This window comes from Oncorhynchus mykiss, chromosome 6 (genome assembly GCF_057628025.1).
Source record: "Oncorhynchus mykiss isolate SJ-2025 chromosome 6, ASM5762802v1, whole genome shotgun sequence".
Taxonomy (NCBI): domain Eukaryota; kingdom Metazoa; phylum Chordata; class Actinopteri; order Salmoniformes; family Salmonidae; genus Oncorhynchus; species Oncorhynchus mykiss.
In genome coordinates this window covers 39677491-39696267 of record NC_143027.1, presented here as the reverse complement: position 1 = coordinate 39696267, position 18777 = coordinate 39677491, and the positions used below count along the sequence as shown (strand labels likewise).

The 18777-nt window shown below is 44.6% G+C and overlaps 1 protein-coding gene across 14 annotated transcripts in view; it reads left to right on the top strand.

Annotated features, from left to right (window-relative positions):
* Nucleotides 1–18777, top strand: part of aopep (aminopeptidase O (putative)) — a 124364-nt gene that overhangs the window by 57105 nt on the left and 48482 nt on the right. For 7 of the 14 annotated variants that reach the window (XR_016496658.1, XR_016496656.1, XR_016496657.1 and 4 more), the window contains exons 8-13: nt 4965–5067; nt 5230–5337; nt 6032–6075; nt 6920–6980; nt 13848–13910; nt 15759–16076. Coding sequence is in view for 5 of the 14 variants with exons in the window: in XM_090237906.1 (XP_090094032.1) it covers nt 4965–5067; nt 5230–5337; nt 6032–6075; nt 6920–6980; nt 13848–13910; nt 15759–16076 (697 nt within the window). In the remaining 9 variants the exon portion in view is untranslated. Of the gene's footprint in view, nt 1–4964; nt 5068–5229; nt 5338–6031; nt 6076–6768; nt 6865–6919; nt 6981–13847; nt 13911–15758; nt 16077–18777 lie in introns of those variants that run through there. The other 7 variants (XR_016496659.1, XR_016496660.1, XR_016496663.1 and 4 more) reach the window with 2 other exon arrangements.

Sequence of the window (18777 nt, the reverse complement as noted above, 5' to 3'; positions counted from 1 at the left end):
ATGAGAGATAGAAGAGAGCTCTGGCTAGAATGTTGGTGAACAAACGTTTTGCCTCGGGACCCAAATTGAACCAGGTTCTCAGTATTCGCATCACAATTTTTTGGGGGCCAAAATGCAATCTGTAAAACGGTTTTTAATGCTATATTGATAGTAAATGTACCAATTATATGACCAGGGAACAACAGTCGCACCTTTTTCATGGTAAATAATTAAATTTCGCCCATTTTCTTGATGAAGAATGTTAAGCTCACTAAAATCAATAAAATCCGCTAAATAGCGCTATTAATAACTCTATATTGAAAATACTGTGATAGGTCAGAGGTTAAATTATTACAAAATATATTCTACACACTTTCTACCTGGTTTTAGTCATTTAAGTTCAGACTGGAGTATTTTTCATAAAAAAATCTATAAAAGGGCCTCCCGAGTGGCGCATCGGTCTAAGGCACTGCATCTCAGTGCTAGAGGCGTCACTACAGACCCAGGCTGTGTCACAGTGGTCTAAGGCACTGCATCTCAGTGCTAGAGGCTTCACTACAGACCCAGGCTGTGTCACAGTGGTCTAAGGCACTGCATCTCAGTGCTAGAGGCGTCACTACAGACCCAGGCGGTGTCACAGCGGTCTAAGGCACTGCATCTCAGTGCTAGAGGCGTCACTACAGACCCAGGCTGTGTCACAGCGGTCTAAGGCACTGCATCTCAGTGCTAGAGGCGTCACTACAGACCCAGGCTGTGTCACAGCGGTCCAAAGCACTGCATCTCAGTGCTAGAGGCGTCACTACAGACCCAGGCTGTGTCACAGCGGTCTAAGGCACTGCATCTCAGTGCTAGAGGCGTCACTACAGACCCAGGCTGTGTCACAGCGGTCTAAGGCACTGCATCTCAGTGCTAGAGGCGGCACTACAGACCCAGGCTGTGTCACAGCGGTCTAAGGCACTGCATCTCAGTGCTAGAGGCGTCACTACAGACCCAGGCTGTGTCACAGCGGTCTAAGGCACTGCATCTCAGTGCTAGAGGCGTCACTACAGACCCAGGCTGTGTCACAGCGGTCTAAGGCACTGCATCTCAGTGCTAGAGGCGTCACTACAGACCCAGGCTGTGTCACAGCGGTCTAAGGCACTGCATCTCAGTGCTAGAGGCGTCACTACAGACCCAGGCGGTGTCACAGCGGTCTAAGGCACTGCATCTCAGTGCTAGAGGCGTCACTACAGACCCAGGCTGTGTCACAGCGGTCTAAGGCACTGCATCTCAGTGCTAGAGGCGTCACTACAGACCCAGGCTGTGTCACAGCGGTCTAAGGCACTGCATCTCAGTGCTAGAGGCTTCACTACAGACCCAGGCTGTGTCACAGCGGTCCAAGGCACTGCATCTCAGTGCTAGAGGCGTCACTACAGACCCAGGCTGTGTCACAGCGGTCTAAGACACTGCATCTCAGTGCTAGAGGCGTCACTACAGACCCAGGCTTTGTCCCAGCGGTCTAAGGCATTGCATCTCAGTGCTAGAGGCGTCACTACAGACCCAGGCTGTGTCACAGCGGTCCAAAGCACTGTATCTCAGTGCTAGAGGCGTCACTACAGACCCAGGCTGTGTCACAGCGGTCTAAGGCACTGCATCTCAGTGCTAGAGGCGTCAATACAGACCCAGGCTGTGTCACAGCGGTCTAAGGCACTGCATCTCAGTGCTAGAGGCGTCACTACAGACCCAGGCTGTGTCACAGCGGTCTAAGGCACTGCATCTCAGTGCTAGAGGCGTCAATACAGACCCAGGCTGTGTCACAGCGGTCTAAGGCACTGCATCTCAGTGCTAGTGGCGTCATTACAGCCCCAGACTGTATCACAAGCAGCCGTGATCGGAAGTCCCATAGGCCGGCGCAAAATTGGCCCAGCATCGTCCAGGTTAGGGGAGGGTTTGGCTGGGGGGGCTTTACTTGGCTTGTTAAGAAGCACGGTTTGGTGGGCCATGTTTCGGAGGACGCGTGACTCGACCTTCGCCACCCGAGCCCTTGCAGCGATGAGACAAGATCGACATGGGGGAGAAAAAGTGGGTGATAAATAAACGTAATAAATACAAAATGTTTTGTTTTACAATCGGGACCCATTCAAAACCTCCCGCGACCCAAATTTGGCTCGCGACCCACCAGTTGACAATCAGTATACAGTCATTTCACTGCTACAGTAGTACGCACATTAGCCCGACTAAACTCAACTCCACCATTTACGCTGGAGTTGATTGGCGACTATTGTGGCGGACTGGAGCGCCGGCGTCACATAAAAACGACTGATTTCAGCATACGCACACACAATCTGAACAACCTATAGGGTGTTATGATTTGTTCTAACCAATCTTGACTTTGTGTTGCCTGGCCAACAGGGGAGGAGTCCTCAGTTATGTCAACCATGTCTACTGCATGTCTGGCTATGAGAAATCTCTCATGGTTAAACCAACCTTTGCTAGTTTTGGTTATTTTTTTATTTATTTTACCTTTATTTAACCAGGCAAGTCAGTTAAGAACAAATTCTTATTTTCAATGACGGCCTGGGAACAGTGGGTTAACTGCCTGTTCAGGGGCAGAACGACAGATTTGTACCTTGTCAGCTCGGGGGTTTGAACTCGCAACCTTCCGGTTACTAGTCCAACGCTCAAACCACTAGGCTACCCTGCCGCCCCTAGTTTTGGTTATCTTTCACAAAGAGATTCTTCCAGGTAGTGCAATCACATATAACGATGTAATTTTGTTCGATGTGATTAATATAATTACTGTAACGTTGATGTTATTCAATTAGCGGTTAACTGTGTCCTGAGCAGATCCTAGTCATGTACTGGATCTGAAATCGATTTCTTCAGCTTCTGCCATCTCCACAGGGAAACGTCAAGAGAGGACAGAACTCAGGAGGTTCAAGTGACACACACACACGCACACGCGCGCACACGTACACACACACAAATACATACAGAGTGTACTAAGAAGAGGTTTCCGGTGAATTCCAGGAAGCTGATGATTTTCCTCTGTGGTCCACTCTGAGCGGACCAAACACTACTGTCATTTCCTCTCCTCCAATCTCATCCCCTCCCATCACGCTCACCCTAATGCAGTTTATACTCCATTAGCTGCTGGTGGAAGAAGGGTAAATCGGGTAGCTGACCAGGCCTGTGTAACCGGAAACAATCACAAACAATCGGCCAGATGGCTGAGAGGAGAAAAACAACCTCAGTAGATCAATTACACAGATACCCAGTGTTGTCATGACGAGCGCTGTGTGTGTGTGTGTTTCACCTCTTTGCAATGCGCAGAGATCTACAGTGTGTTGTCATGAGGAATGTGTGTGAGTGAGTGTGCACCTTTCACCCTGTCTGTAGCCGCGCCTCAGTCGGAGGGAGCTGAGAGAATGGGCCAGTGATGAGGAGTGTATTGATCAGCTAGCCAGGCCGCCTGCCCTGCCTGTGTATCGACGGGAGCAGACTGATCCTTCAAGGGTTCCGTATTGGCAGCCCGAGTTAATCTTCTCTAAACCATCAATACATTTGAACTGGAACTATCATCACATCCTGAGTCAGACAGAGCACGGGAATCACTTTGTTGGTTGTATTGCTTTTTTGTGTGTGAATTCCCACATGAAAAAAATGCTATAGTTTATTATAGTATTAATACTGTAGTATTACTATAGTTAAACTGTGGTGTTTTTGCGGACTTTAGTATGCTGTAGTATTTACAGTTTACTATTGTATAAATAATGTAGTGTTTTTGTGGACAGTGTTATACTATAGTATTTACTCTTGTGTTTTTGCAGACAATACTGTAGTATTTACTATAGTGTTTTTGTTTTATTATCTTTGACCTGGAAGTGCTGGCTTTCTCCTTGAGGAAACCTACATCTATAACATGTAAGAGGTATAGAACTGGGATCTGAACGGATAGTTCAGAGATTCTGCTCCTTCTATAACCTGTAGGGAATAAAATGTAATGGTTTATACTTGGCATGTATGTTTCTCACTTAGGGGTGGCACATATTTGTATATGGGGGAGGGAAAGGGGCAGGATATGCAAATGAAATACTTTAGCATTACTACATTTTTTTTAAACAGTGCTTTTGTGGACATTGATGAGCACTGAAGTGTTTTTGCAGACTGTAGTATAGGATTTATTATAGTATTCTACAGTAAGGACTACACATGATCAAGGGACACTACAGTGTGTAGTATTGTATTCTACAGTATACTACAGTCTGCTATAGAATTCTATAGTAAGTACTGTAATATTCTATAGAAAACTGAAGTATTTTTTCATGTGAGGTGTGTGTGTGTTTCATTGTTTTGTGTGTGTGTGTGTGTCTTCTGTGTGCGTGCATGTGCATGCGAGCGTGTGTGTGTGTTCTCATGAAGGCAGAGCTCAGTGAGTCATGGGCAGTAAAGTCAAAGCGTAGCGTGGTGAGGTCGTATAAACACTATAGAATGCCATTATAAATCTGGATGTGATTTGTGGCCTGCCTTTAGGACAATGGCAGCCTGTTTAATGTACAGGACCAATGAGAGAGGTTACACGGGTGGATTATTCCTTTTAACTTCCTCATCTATTGGAAAAGGAGCCCACTTTACATTTCAAAAAGGTCATACCATAGTCATTTCTGTTGAAAGAAATAGGAGCAGGGCCAAGTAGTGCACCACTGACTGTCCTGTCTGGCTGTCTGTCCTGTCTGACTGTCCTGTCTGACTGTCTGTCATGTCTGACTGACTGTCCTGTCTGGCTGACTGCCCTGTCTGGCTGACTGTCCCGTCTGACTGTCCTGTCTGACTCTCCTGTCTGACTGTCTGTCCTGTCTGACTGACTCTCCTGTCTGACTGTCTGTCCTGTCTGACTGTCTGTCCTGTCTGACTGTCTGTCCTGTCTGTCTGACTGTCCTGTCTGTCTGACAATCCTGTCTGGCTGTCTGTCATGTCTGACTGTCTGTCTGACTGTCTGTGTGCAGGCCCAACATGGAGAGTACAGGCCAGGTCAGTGAGTCTGGGTCGTCCCTGGTCAAACATGCCCTCAACCCTGAGAAAACCTTCATGCAAGTCCACTACCTCAAGGTACGGAGAAAGAACACAACATGCAGTAGGACCAGTGTGACAGTAGCTTAACAAATACTGGAGGTGTCCGTCTCCCATCTCTTTAGGTTTTGTATTTGTTTGGTATTTGATGTCCCCTCCTGCTCTGATGGATACGGTTTGTGTGTGTTTTTTCTCTTCCAGGGCTACTTCCTCCTCAGGTTCCTGGCCAGTAAAGTAGGACTTGAATACTTCCTCCACTTCTTCAGACTCTTTATAAAGAAATACCATGGACAACTAATTCTCTCTCAGGTAGGTGCTACTGTGTTATTACAAAGTCAATTTCACATGGAAAACTGATCTACCACTAAGAGAAATGCTGTTAACCTAAATCTTTGAGTCAACTCTCTCACACAAGTTGTCAGTGGTTACTCGTTAATGCAGACATGCATTCTGCTGCACCGAAACCATTAAGGTGTCGGTTGAGGTGGTATTGAAAGGGATAAAGCAGTCAGCGTTTGAAACACTCTCTCTCTATGTAAATGTTGATCCGACTGCCTTACCTGTCAAGAGTTGTTGGTCCTGCCAGGACCTTATGGCTGTGAGCGCTCACACCTGGCCATGTGCGTGTTCTTTTGTGTGTGTTTCTGCACGTGTGTGTGCACGTGTGTGTGCATGTGTGTGTGCACGTGTGTGTGTGGTTGTGTTCGTGTGTGTGTGTATGTAAGCCACCACACCTGGCCCTTGGTGCCTGCAGTAGAGGCCCCGGGGCCCCATTCATTAATGAATGTTTCATAAACACGTTCAGACACAAAGCAGTGACCTAGGTTCACAGGCACAGAGTTATTCTAAGAAAACTAATCATTATACACACACACACACACACACACACACACACAGACATACTATACATACATACTGTACATACATGCATACATACATACATACATACTGTTAAATACATGCACTGAACTACATGCAATTAATCATTGATGTTTTGGTTCAGGATTTCTTGCAAATGCTGCTGGAGACCTTTCCTGACATGGAGCGGTAAGTGGATATTAGTCATTCATAAACTGACAATTGTAAACCCAGATCCACTAATGTTTACTGTGAAAAGACGACCGCTTTCTCACTCTCTGCTATCTCTTTCCTCTCTACTCATCTCACTCCCTCGCTTTCTCTCCTCCTCCATTTATCGTCTCTCTCCTCTCTATTCAGTCTTTCTCGCGTTGCCTCTCCCTCACAACAAATTATCTGTCCCTCCCTTTATCTCACTCTCTTTCTGTCTTCTCCACTCCCTCCCCCCTCCTCCCTTCTCCCTCCTCCCTCCTCCCTCCTCTAGCCTCCTCCCTTCTCCCTCTCAGAGCGGTGTCTTCTCCCTGCCTGTGCTGTAGCCTGTGTCCAGAGCAGATTGATTAAATTAAAGTGAGAGTTGGCGGGAGAGTTAGGGTCGGTCAATATTTGTGTCTGCTGTGTCTGACTGTAAACACCACGGACTGAAAGAGACTGGAGACAGGCTTAGGAAACTTGTGTGTGCGTGTGTGCACATGCATGCATACGTGTGTGTGTGTGTGTGTCTGTGTGAATGTGGGCAGTTGGGTTTGTGCCTGAATTTCCCCTTTCTACTACAGATGTGGGATCTTAATTTGAGCCAGTTTGCCACAGCAGGAAACTAATCCTGCAGCAATAGGACATTTGAATTATTATGTGGATTGTAATTAATGGCCGTTTTTTTTGTAGGGGTCAAATTAAGATCCGACATCTGTATTTGAAGGTGTTGCCCGAAACATTACGGTAACTATTTTCCCAGGATGATGTTCTATCATCGTGTCTTAGGTAATCACAGTGGTTCCATTAACAATAATAATTATGTTCTGCCATTGTGTTCCAGACAAGGCCTAACCCTTGAAGCTATTTATGCAGACTGGCTGGATCGACCAGGAGTTCCTAAGGTAAGCTGCATGGTTGGAACGTACTGTATGCAGTTATACTGGCCAGAAAGGGCCTACTATATTGATGTGGAGGTTGGACTGTGGAGCTATTCCCCTTTTGTATTATTACAAGACAGAGAGTTGGCAGACTGAAACACCAGGCAGACACCAGTTCAAGCTTAACAACTATGTATTATTCATTACAATAAAAACATTGTGGTCGTGTGCAATACCAATACAACATTACTGAAAATGTGATGCACAAGGTTCGAAATGGAGAGCACACACATACACACGCACACACACTCACACACACACACGCGCGCGCACGCACACGCACGCACGCACACACACACCCCCGCTCTATCTCTCTCTCAATTCAAGGGCTTGAGTGGCATGGGAAACATATGTTAACATTGCCAAAGCAAGTGGAATAGATCATAAACTAAAGTTAAATAAACAACAAAAATGAACAGTAAACATTACACTCAAATTACAGTTCAAATATTATATTATGTCGTATTATGTCTATATAAAGTGTTGTAACGATGTGCAAATAGTTAAAGTACAACAGGGAAAATAAATACGGGTTGTATTTACAATGGTGTTTGTTCTTCACTGGTTGCTCTTTTCTTGTGGCAACAGGTAACAAATATTGCTGCAGTGATGGCTCACTGGTATTTCACCCAGTAGATATGGGAGTTTATCAAAATTGGGTTTGTTTTTGAATTCTTTGTGGATTTGTGTAATCTGAGGGAAATATGTGTCTCTAATATGGTCATACATTTGGCGGGAGGTTAGGAAGTGCAGCTCATTGGCGGGAGGTTAGGAAGTGCAGCTCATTGGCGGGAGGTTAGGAAGTGCAGCTCATTGGCGGGAGGTTAGGAAGTGCAGCTCATTGGCGGGAGGTTAGGAAGTGCAGCTCATTGCCGGGAGGTTAGGAAGTGCAGCTCTGTTTCTACCTCATTTTGTGGGCAGTGTGCACATAACCTGTCTACTCTTGAGAGCCAGGTTTCTCAATAGCAAGGCTATGCTCACTTTCCTTAATTTTTGGGTCAGTCACAGTGGTCAGGTATTCTGCAGCTGTGTACTCTCTGTTTAGGGCCAAATAGCATTCTAGTTTGCTCTGTTTTTTTGTTAATTCTTTCCAATGTGTAAAGTAATGATCTTTTTTTTCCTCATGATTTGGTTGGGTCTAATTGTGTTGCTGTCCTGGGGCTCTCTCGGTCTCTCTCTTTCTCTCCCTCTTTTTATCTCTCCCTCTTTCTCGCTCTCCCTCTCACTCTCTTTATATTCTGGTGTTCATATAAAGTATGTTGCTCTATCAGCAGAGTCACACGACTCATTTCTCTTGCAATAACACTGGTGGATATGAATGGTGCTATGTTTCTCTCTTCGTTAGGAGGTTCTAGTGCACCAGACACCATTTAAATCTTGAAAACATCTCAGCTGTCTGCCAGTCACAGCCCTCCTACTCCCACGACTACCTCACAATCAATCAGCGACTACTCCTACTGTTAATCCCTATGGTCACTGATCTTAATTACCTTTGTGGTGTTCCGCTGTCTAGCAACCTTCACCTGCTGGAATATTCACTGGGATGATGTCGTCATCCGCTACCTCGGAATGAGTGGCGGTTTGATGTGTCAGTAACAGCGGCGGCACTTGGATCCAGTCAGACCCTTTTAGATACCGTTCTTTTATCCTTCCTTGTCTTGATCCATTATCCGAAGGTTAATATTGCGTTGAACTTGAACATGGCTGGAAATAGAAAATGTCAGGAAGCTGTTTAGAGGCCTAATAATAAACAATGACATCCACACACATCCCAGAAAGGCCAAATGGAATGGGAACTGAACAGCGTTCTATTTTAGACCGCTGTTAAGTATGAGTAAGCAGGCGGTTTGGGGATGATGAATCTAGGGTGGGTCATGACACTTCAAATCAAATTTCAATAAGGGCCCTCCAGTCACCAGAGCATTGAAAGGACTTGTCTTATCCGACGCGTTGTGTTTATATTTCCCCTGTTTAGGGTTGCAAAAATTGCAGCAACTTTCCCAAAATTCACGTTTCCCAGAAGTCCCAGTTGGAATATTCCTGGAATCAGGAGGAAATAAACAGAAAGTCCTTAAATCCTCTGAAAAGGATTTCTGGACGTTTTGCAACCCTACCCCTATGATCAGATGTGAAAACTGTTAGCAGTGTGTGACGGGAAAGGGAACTGGCCTCATCCAATGTTTAGTATTGTGTTTTCCGTAAGCGCCAGCTGACAGTCAAATACCTGACTACTAACTCAAATCAAATGCCACCAAATGTAATTTTGTTTGGAAAAACAACTGCGGGTGGCAAGTCATAGCACCTCCATAGATGGCTACTTTTTCATTACATTGGCTATTTTCATGAACACACCCATTCTACCTGATTTATGCACAGCAGCCATTTTGTACAATAAGGCTGACTATATATGTGTGTGTTTGGCCTTTCCCTGTGTGTGTGTGTGTGTGTGTGTGTGTGTGTGTGTGTGTGTGTGTGTGTGTGTGTGTGTGTGTGTGTGTGTGTGTTTGCGTGTGTGTGTGTGTGTGTGTTTGCGTGCGTTTGCGTGCATGTGTGTGTGCAAAAGCCTAGCTATGCAATGCTATGTCTGATCCTTCAATACAATGGCACTTTACTGCCTCAACGTTCACTACATTCTACACTATTCTATTCAATTCAAATGGGCTTTCTTGGCATTGGAAACATATTTACATTGCCAAAGCAAGTAAAACAACTAAACAACAACGACAAAAAATAACTACATTTAATTCAACAAAACAAACATTACATACACAAAAAGTTTCAAGAGAAACCATGTTTAAAATATTAGATGATTATTGGTTCAAAATGTATTATAAACTGGGTGGTTCGAGCCCTGAATGCTGATTGGCTGACAGCCGTGGTATACCACGGGTATGACAAAACATTTATTTTTACTGCTCTAATTACGTTGGTGACCAGTTTATAATGCCAGTAAGGCACCTCGGGGGTTTGTGATATATGGTCAATATACCACGGCTAAGGGCTGTATCCAGGCACTCCGCGTTGCGTCGTGCTTAAGAACAACCCTTAGCCATGGTATATTGGCCATATACCCCACCTCCTTGGGCCATATTGCTTATAAACTGGGTAGTTTGAATCCCCTGAATGCTGATTGGCTGACAGACATGGTAAATTAGACAAAACATTTTAATTATGCTGGTAACCAGTTTATAATAGCAATAAGGCACCTCGTGGGTTTGTGATATATGGCCAATATACCACGGCTGTCTGTCACTCTATCTGACTCTCTCTGTTTCTCTCTCCTCCCCCCCAGTGTTCTTCACTGGTTGCCCTTTTCTTGTGGCAACATGTTACAAATCTTGCTGCTTTCATGGCACATGGTGGTATTTCACTCAATAGTCTGTGTAATCTGAGCAAAAAATGTGTCTCTCATATCGTCATACATTTGGTCGGAGGTTAGCAAGTGCATCTCAGTTTCCACTTCATTTTGTGAGCAGTGTTAACAAAGCCTGTCTTCTCTTGAGAGCCAGGTCTGCCTACGGCGGCCTCTCTCAATAGCAAGGCTCTGCTCACTGAGTCTATACATAGTCAAAGCTTTCCTTCATTTTGGGTCAGTCACAGCGGTCAGGTATTCTCTGGGGTCTGGTCTCAGGACCAGCTTGCTTAGGGGACTCTTCTCCAGGTTCATCTGTTTGTAGGTGATGGCTTTGTTATGCAAGGTTTGGGAATCGCTTCCTTTTAGGTGGTTGTAGAATTTAACATTTTTTTCTGGATTTGGATAATTAGCGTGTATCGGCCTAAATCTGGTCTGCATGCACTATTTGGTGTTTTATGTTGTACACAGAGGATATTTTTTGCCGAATCCTGTACGCAGTCTCAATTTGGTGTTTGTCCCATTTTGTGAATTCTTGGTTGGTGAGCAGGCCCCAGACCTCACAACCCTAAAGGGCAATGGGTTCTATAACTGACTCAAGTATTTTTAGCCAGATCCTAATTGGTAGGTCAAAAGGAACATACCTTTTGATGGCGTAGAAGGCCCTTCTTGCCTTGTCTCTCAGATAGTTCACAGCTTTGTGGAAGTTACCTGTGGCGCTGATGTTTCGGCCGAGGTATGTATATAGTTTTTTGTTTGCTCTAGGGGCAATGGTGTCTAGATGGAATATGTATTTATGGTTCTGGCAACTGGACCTTTTTTGGAACACCATTTCTTTGTCTTACTGAGATTTACTGTCAGGGCCCACGTCTGACAGAATCTGTGCAGAAGATGTAGGTGCTGCTGTAGGCCCTCCTTGGTTGGGGACAGAAGCACCAGATCATCAGCAAACAGTAGACATTTGGCTTCAGATGCTAGTAGGGTGAGGCCGGGTGCTGCAGACTGTTCTAGTGCCTTTGCCAATTCGTTGATATATTTGTTGAAGAGGGTGGGACTCAAACGGCATCCCTGTCTCACCCCACGGCCATGTGGAAAGAAAAGTTTTTCTTCTTCCAATTTTAACTGCACACAATTTTAACTGTTTGTGTACATAGATTTTATAATGGTGTATGTTTTTCCCCCAACACCGCTTTCTATCAATTTGATTTCCATGCCAAATTGAGTCAAAAGCTTTTTTGAAATCAACAAAGCATGAGAAGACTTTGCCTTTATTTTGGTTTCTTTGTTTGTACATTAGGGTATGCAGGGTGAATACGTGGTCTGTTGTATGGTAATTTGGTAAAAAGCCAATTTGACAATTGCTCAGTACCTTGTTTTCACTGAGGAAATTTACGCATCTGCTAATAATAGCCTAGTGGTAGCCTAGTGGTTAGAGCGTTGGACTAGTAGCCAAAAGGTTGCAAAATTGAATCCCTAAGCTGACAAGGTAAAAATCAGTCGTTCTGCCCCTAAACAAGGCAGTTAACCCACTGTTCCTAGGCCATCATTGAAAATAAGAATTTGTTCTTAACTGACTTGCCTAGTTAAATAAAGGTTAAAAAATAAATGATAATGCAGAGGATTTTCCCTTGGCTGGTGTTGACTCATATCCCACGGTAGTTATTGGGGTCAAATGTGGGGTGAACAGTTCTTGTTACAAATATTAGGGAAGATGCCAGAGTTGAGGAGGATGTTAAAGAGTTTAAGTATAGCCAATTGGAATTTGTGGTCTGTATTCTTTATAATTTATTTTAGGAAACCATCAACACCACAGGCCTTTTTGGGTTGGAGGGTTTGTATTTTGTCCTGTGGTTTATTCTGTGTAATTGGAGAATGCAGTCAGTTCTGGTAGTCTTTAATAGTTGACTCTAAGATTTGTATTTGATCATACATATGTTTTTGCTGTTTGCTTCTTGTCATAGAGCCAACATGATTTGAGAAGTGGTTTATCCAAACATCTTTGTTTTTTGATAGATAACTATTCGTGTTGTTGTTTGTTTAGTGTGTTCCAATTTTCCCAGAAGAGGTTAGTTAGTTTCTATGGATTCTTCAATTACATTGAGCTGATTTCTGACGTGCTGTTCCTTCTTTTTCCTTAGTGTATTTCTGTATTGTTTTAGTGATTCACCATAGTGAAGGCGTAGGCTCAGGTTTTCTGGGTCTCTATGCTTTTGGTTGGAGAGGTTTCTCAATTTCTTTCTTATGTTTTTGATTTCTTCATCAAACCATTTGTCATTGTTGTTAATTTTCTTAGGTTGTCAGCTTGACTTTTTTTGATTTGATAGGATTCTCTCTCAATCTCTCTGTACACACTGTAGTATTTGATTACACACTTCTGTCTCAGATCTGTTAGTCACACAGCTAGCCTCTCTCTTTTCTCACTCTACCCCCCCCCTCTCTCTACTCTCATCTTTCTCCTCCCTCTCTCCACCTTATTATCCTTCTCACCATCTCTCTGTGATTCAAAGTTGAATAGTGGCTTGGGTGAAAGCTTTAATAAGGTTAAGTGCTGTGTGTGTGTGTGTGTGTGTGTGTGTGTGTGTGTGTGTGTGTGTGTGTGTGTGTGTGTGTGTGTGTGTGTGTGTGTGTGTGTGTGTGTGTGTGTGTGTGTGTGTGTGTGCGCGCGTGTGTGCGTGCTTTACGTGTACGCTTTGCGTGTGTGTGGGCGTACAAGAGATTGTGACTTAGTCCTGTGGGATGCTCTAAACACTGCTTTTGTTAATGAGGGGATTTTCCCTCTCCTCCACCTTCTGTTCTTCTTCTTCCCCCTCTTCCTCTCACCCCCCTCCAATCTCCTACTCCTTCCTCTCACCCCCCCTCCAATCTCCTACTCCTTCCTCTCACCCCCCCTCCAATCTCCTACTCCTTCCTCTCACCCCCCTCCAATCTCCTACTCCTTCCACTCACCCCCCTCTAATCTCCTACTCCTTCCACTCACCCCCCCCTCCAATCTTCTACTCCTTCCACTCACCCCCCCTCCAATCTTCTACTCCTTCCACTCACCCCCCCCTCCAATCTTCTACTCCTTCCACTCACCCCCCTCCAATCTCCTACTCCTTCCTCTCACCCCCCCTCCAATCTTCTACTCCTTCCTCTCACCCCCCTCCAATCTCCTACTCCTTCCACTCACCCCCCTCCAATCTCCTACTCCTTCCACTCACCCCCCCTCCTCCAATCTCCTACTCCTTTCTATCATCCTCCAAAGTCAAACCGTGAGTTTCTGTCAGAAAGAAACAAGTGATCTTGCTCCCTCCCCTTCTTTCTTTCTCTCTCTCCTCCCTCCCCTTCTCTCTCCTCCCTCTCCTTCCCCCTCTCTTGCCTACCTCCCCTTCCCTCTCTCTCTTGCCCTCTGCTCAACATTCCTTTTTTCTCCTGTTCAATCTCTCTCTCTCTCTGTCTTCCTCTCACTGGTTCACTCACTCCTCTCCTCTTTCGTTCAGTGGCTGTGTGAAGGGAGTGTCGTATGGACACAGACTCGGCTGGTGGAAGACGTCAAAGCGGAGGTAAGGACACATCTCCCCCTCTCTCTTTCCCCCCCTTTCTCTCTCTCTCTTTCCCTCTATCTATTGCTCTCTTTCCCCCCTTTCTCTCTCTCTCTTTCCCTCTATCTATTGCTCTCTTTCGTCCCCTCTTTCCTTCACCTGCTCACAGAGATTTGGAGTTGTTTCCTCGGCTGTTTTGATGCACATTTTCACTCTCTCGCTCTCTCTCCGTGGCAGCCTTTCTCACTCTCCTTTTCTCTCTCCCACTTTCCCCCTCTCTATCTCCGTCTCTCTCCGTGGCAGCCTTTCCCCCTCTCTATCTCCGTCTCTCTGTCACCGTCTCTCTCCATACATACATCTGTTGCGAAAGTGGGGAAGCACTGTCTTTTTATTTGTCTGTACCTTACAGGCAGAGGATTCCTTACTGACGGAAAGACGAAATAACAGATCTGACTAAAAAATGTGTGTGTGTGTGTCTGTGTGTGTGTGTCTGTGTGTGTGTGTGTGTGTGTGTGTGTGTGTGTGTCTGTGTGCGCCTGCAATATGCGCTATTGATAGATAAAGTTGTATTTAGGGTGCTTGTCTACGGCATTTTGGTAGTATAGCCATGACCACACTCTGTAGGGACTGTTATATTGTCGTGGCAAGGACGCTGTCTGTCTCTACCTTCACCACTTGACTCGCTGTTGGGGCTTGCGTGCGAGCAGCCGTGTGTGTGTGTCTATACAGGGCTCCAGTCCAGACTAACATATTCCCCTGGTGGCACTGGTGCCACTAACTTTTTCAGTCGATGGCACCAGCCCATGATTTGGTGGCACACAGATATTGTTTTTCACGGCGTCACACAATCAAATTAATTTCAATCATCGTCTTATAAAGTCATTATAAAGTATACAATGTTTGATTAATAGGTGTAATAGGCTACTGAGGTGTTATTCAATAAATTATTCCACATATTTTGATTTGCAACCTAATCCAGTGATTGTCATACATTTTTGGTTTTACAATGAACTTTTGTTATATTTTACTGTCAAAATAGGGCTCCAGAATTGCCCATTTTTTTTGTTCAATAGAGATGAACTTGCTTTCATTTTTATGGGCACTAATATTATCTATTGGCCTAATTCAATTGGTGCTAATTCACCACATAAGACAGTGGAAACTCAAAACACATTAGCTAGATCGCTTGCTTTAAATATAACACCTACTGCTAGTCGACATGTATTAATCTAACAGTAAATGTAAGAATTGCAATGAGGCCTAGTGCACCCGCGATGGCCGATGCGCAATTTCGCGCACTCTGTGTTTCAAAGCCATATCAGATATCTTGATTGTAAAACAGTGTGCTTTGAGATCAATGATGATCATTGAGAAATAAAGATGATACCTACAGAATGCTGAGAACCTCATCTCTTTAATATGGATAACTAGTTGCTTCCAAAATGGTTTTGTTTTTTCGCAATTGCATTTTGAAATGTTATACAATCACAAGGGGTTACACGAGGGGGGAGAGAGTGTGAGAGACTTGCTCATTACAGCAGCCAGCCCCAATGGAACAGGTGGGCACAGTGGCAGGGCAGACCGTTTTATTACAGGAATCATGAGGATAATGCACTTTACTGTTAAACAAAATCCAGTTTTTTTTCTGCCCCAAAAATATGACTTTTTAATTCATGGTGACCAGGTAGAATGTGGTGACCAGGTAGAATGTGCAGCTCTCAGAGCCAAGTTAAAGGGTCCCAAAATGTGGCTAAATGGTCGCAGTTTGGAGCCCTGCAATGAGTGTGTGTGTGTGTGTGTGCGAGACAGTGTAAGCAATGGAATGTGTGCCTAAAGTCTGTTTATACTGTAGTTACTTACTCATATTAGATGTGTGCTGTTTTTACCCTGACCTCTCTCTCTCTCTCTCTCTCTGTTTTTCTCCTTCCATCCCTCTCTGTCCTTCCTTCCCTCCCTCCCTCCCTCTCTCTCACTTTCCCTCTCTCTCCCTCTCTCTTTTTCCTCCATCTCATTCTCTCCCTCCCCCTTGCCATCTCTCTTCATTTATCTCTCTCCTTCTTTCCTCTCTCATCCCTTCCTCTCTCCCTCCCTCTCCCTGGGCAGGTAGCAAAATGGATTGGTCTCAGTCCGAGCGTTGGAAAAGGCAGAAAGCGGAAGAAAGCTGGACTGAACGTGAACTTCAAAGAGGTACGAGCCCTCTTTGGCCCGAGTGACGCTTTAAATAGACCTCTATCTCATGCGCTCATGGCCTCAGTGTGTCTTTCACTGACTCAGAGCTTCCAAGTGCTCTCTCTCTTGCTCTCTCCCTCTCTCTCTAGGCCTCCCTATGCTTTTCCTTCTCTCTCTAGTATGTTTAGAGCCATGTTAAGGTGTAGAGTTATGCTGCATTTCCATTGTGTCCCGGGGTATAGCATCAACACGTCATGTTCCAGACTGTGCCTCTCTCCGAGTGTGTTTGCAATTCGCGCACACACACACACACACACACACACACACACACACACACACACACACACACACACACACACACACACACACACACACACACACACACACACACACACACACCTGTATCACTAATGAGCCAGCACCAACCTACAGTATAAACCACAGAGGTCTAGGAACTTTTAGCCTGTATAATACTGCCTGGGATAATGAACCTCCTGGCTTAGCTGCTACTGAGCGTTTTAACGGGAGGCTTTAGCATGTACTTATCACTCGCAAAGGATTCGGTGGATACAATAATTTTGACAGGGAGTTTTTCGCGAACCATTCGTGCATTAACAGTATCTGACCTGCGATGAATATAAGTGAAAAGTTAGTATGGCACCTGTTTTGTTCTTCAGTGTGGAATACATGTCGTTTTGTCTATTAGAATACATGTTGTTTTGTCTATTAGAATACATGTTGTTTTGTCTATTAGAATACAGGTTGTTTTGTCTATTAGAATACAGGTTGTTTTGTCTATTAGAAAACATGTCGTTTTGTCTATTAGAATACATGTCGTTTTGTCTATTAGATTACATGTTGTTTTGTCTATTAGAATACATGTCGTTTTGTCTATTAGAATACATGTTGTTTTGTCTATTAGAATACATGTCGTTTTGTCTATTAGAATACAGGTTGTTTTGTCTATTAGAATACATGTTGTTTTGTCTATTAGAATACATGTTGTTTTGTCTATTAGAATACATGTCGTTTTGTCTATTAGAATACAGGTTGTTTTGTCTATTAGAATACAGGTTGTTTTGTCTATTAGAATACATGTCGTTTTGAATATTAGAATACATGTTGTTTTGTCTATTAGAATACATGTCGTTTTGTCTATAAGAATACAGGTTGTTTTGTCTATTAGAATACATGTCGTTTTGTCTATTAGAATACATGTCGTTTTGAATATTAGTATCTGGGACCTTCTCATGTTAGATATTTTACGTTAACTGAACTTGAGTCAAACTCCTAAACCTAGCAAGAGTTGTTTCTGTGAAACAGCCTTCCTCCAGTAACAGCCTGGGTAACAGCTTCCTCACCACCTCATCTTGCAGGTTGGCATATTTATGGCCTCTGAGGGGGCAAACACACACACACACACACACACACACACACACACAAAGGGGCAGCGAAAGGGCCTCTTCCTGTGGGAGGGAGAGTACGGAAATCAGACCCATGAAAGAATAGCCAATTACTGTTCGCTTGGCCACGCACAATAGTCTGGGAGAGAGGGAGGGAGGGGAGGTGGGGGGCGTTCAGTGTTTGAAGTTACGCCATAAAAGCCATCCTGAAAGGAAACACGAGGTGACCCAATCCACCTCGGCCCACCCCACCTCTCACCACCTCCCTCCCTATGCCTCTCCCCTGCTGCCCATCATCCCATCATCCCTCTCTCTCTCTCTTTGTTTCTGTGTACAGAGGGAGGGCCTGGATGGGCCAGGTGTATTTTATATTACTCCTTCAAACGTGCCTGCCCCATTCTCCCCCCCTCCTCCCCCTCTCTTCCCCCATCTGCCTGTCACAGGTCTATAAATCACCAAGCAGACCGGCTATGAAAACCGGCGAGGAGAGAGGGAGAGGGGGAGGAGGGGAAAGGTAGAAGAGAAAGCAGGAAGTGAAGAGCACAGGGGAAGAGAAGGGATGAAAGATGGGGGAGAGGGTGGACAAGAGCGAAGAGAGAGGTGAAGGGATAATGAAGAGAGGAGAGCAGAAGACAGAGAGGATAGAAGGGATGAGAGAGGGTTGCAAAATTCCAGTAACTTTCCCCAAATTCCCAGATTTTCTAGAATTCTTAGTTGGCAGATTCCCAAAATCAGGAGTGATAAGCAGGAAATCAGGAATCCTCCAACCAGGATTTCTGGAAAATCTGGGATGTTACTAGAATCTTGTAACCGAGAGAGAAGTACCTGGAGAGAGTAGAGTAAGAGTAGAAAATAAGGAGAAAATATTTGACTACAAGAGAGAAGAGAAGAGATGATGACAAATATGAAAAAGGATGAGACAAGAGAATTGACAGAACAAGATGAGAAGAGAAGAATGGAGTGAGGAAGAGAAGAGTGCTGTTGACTGGATCCTAGTCCAGACTGGCCAAAGGCATCAGGCATGAGACAGAGCCAGTGTAGCATTTAGCACTAATGACATCATAGATGATTAGAGGTCTAGACACACACACACACACACACACACACACACACACACAGTCACAGTGTATAGAGAGTCAGACACCCCCCCACAGAGAGAAGCCTGAGATCAGGGTCACTTTAATAGAGCCAGACTTTATTACCTCCTTCCCTTCATCGCTTTTATGTACCGTGTATGTGTGTGTGTGTGTGTGTGTGTATGTTTGCATGCATATGTGTGTGTACGTGTATATGTGGTTGTGTGTTTGTGTGTCTTT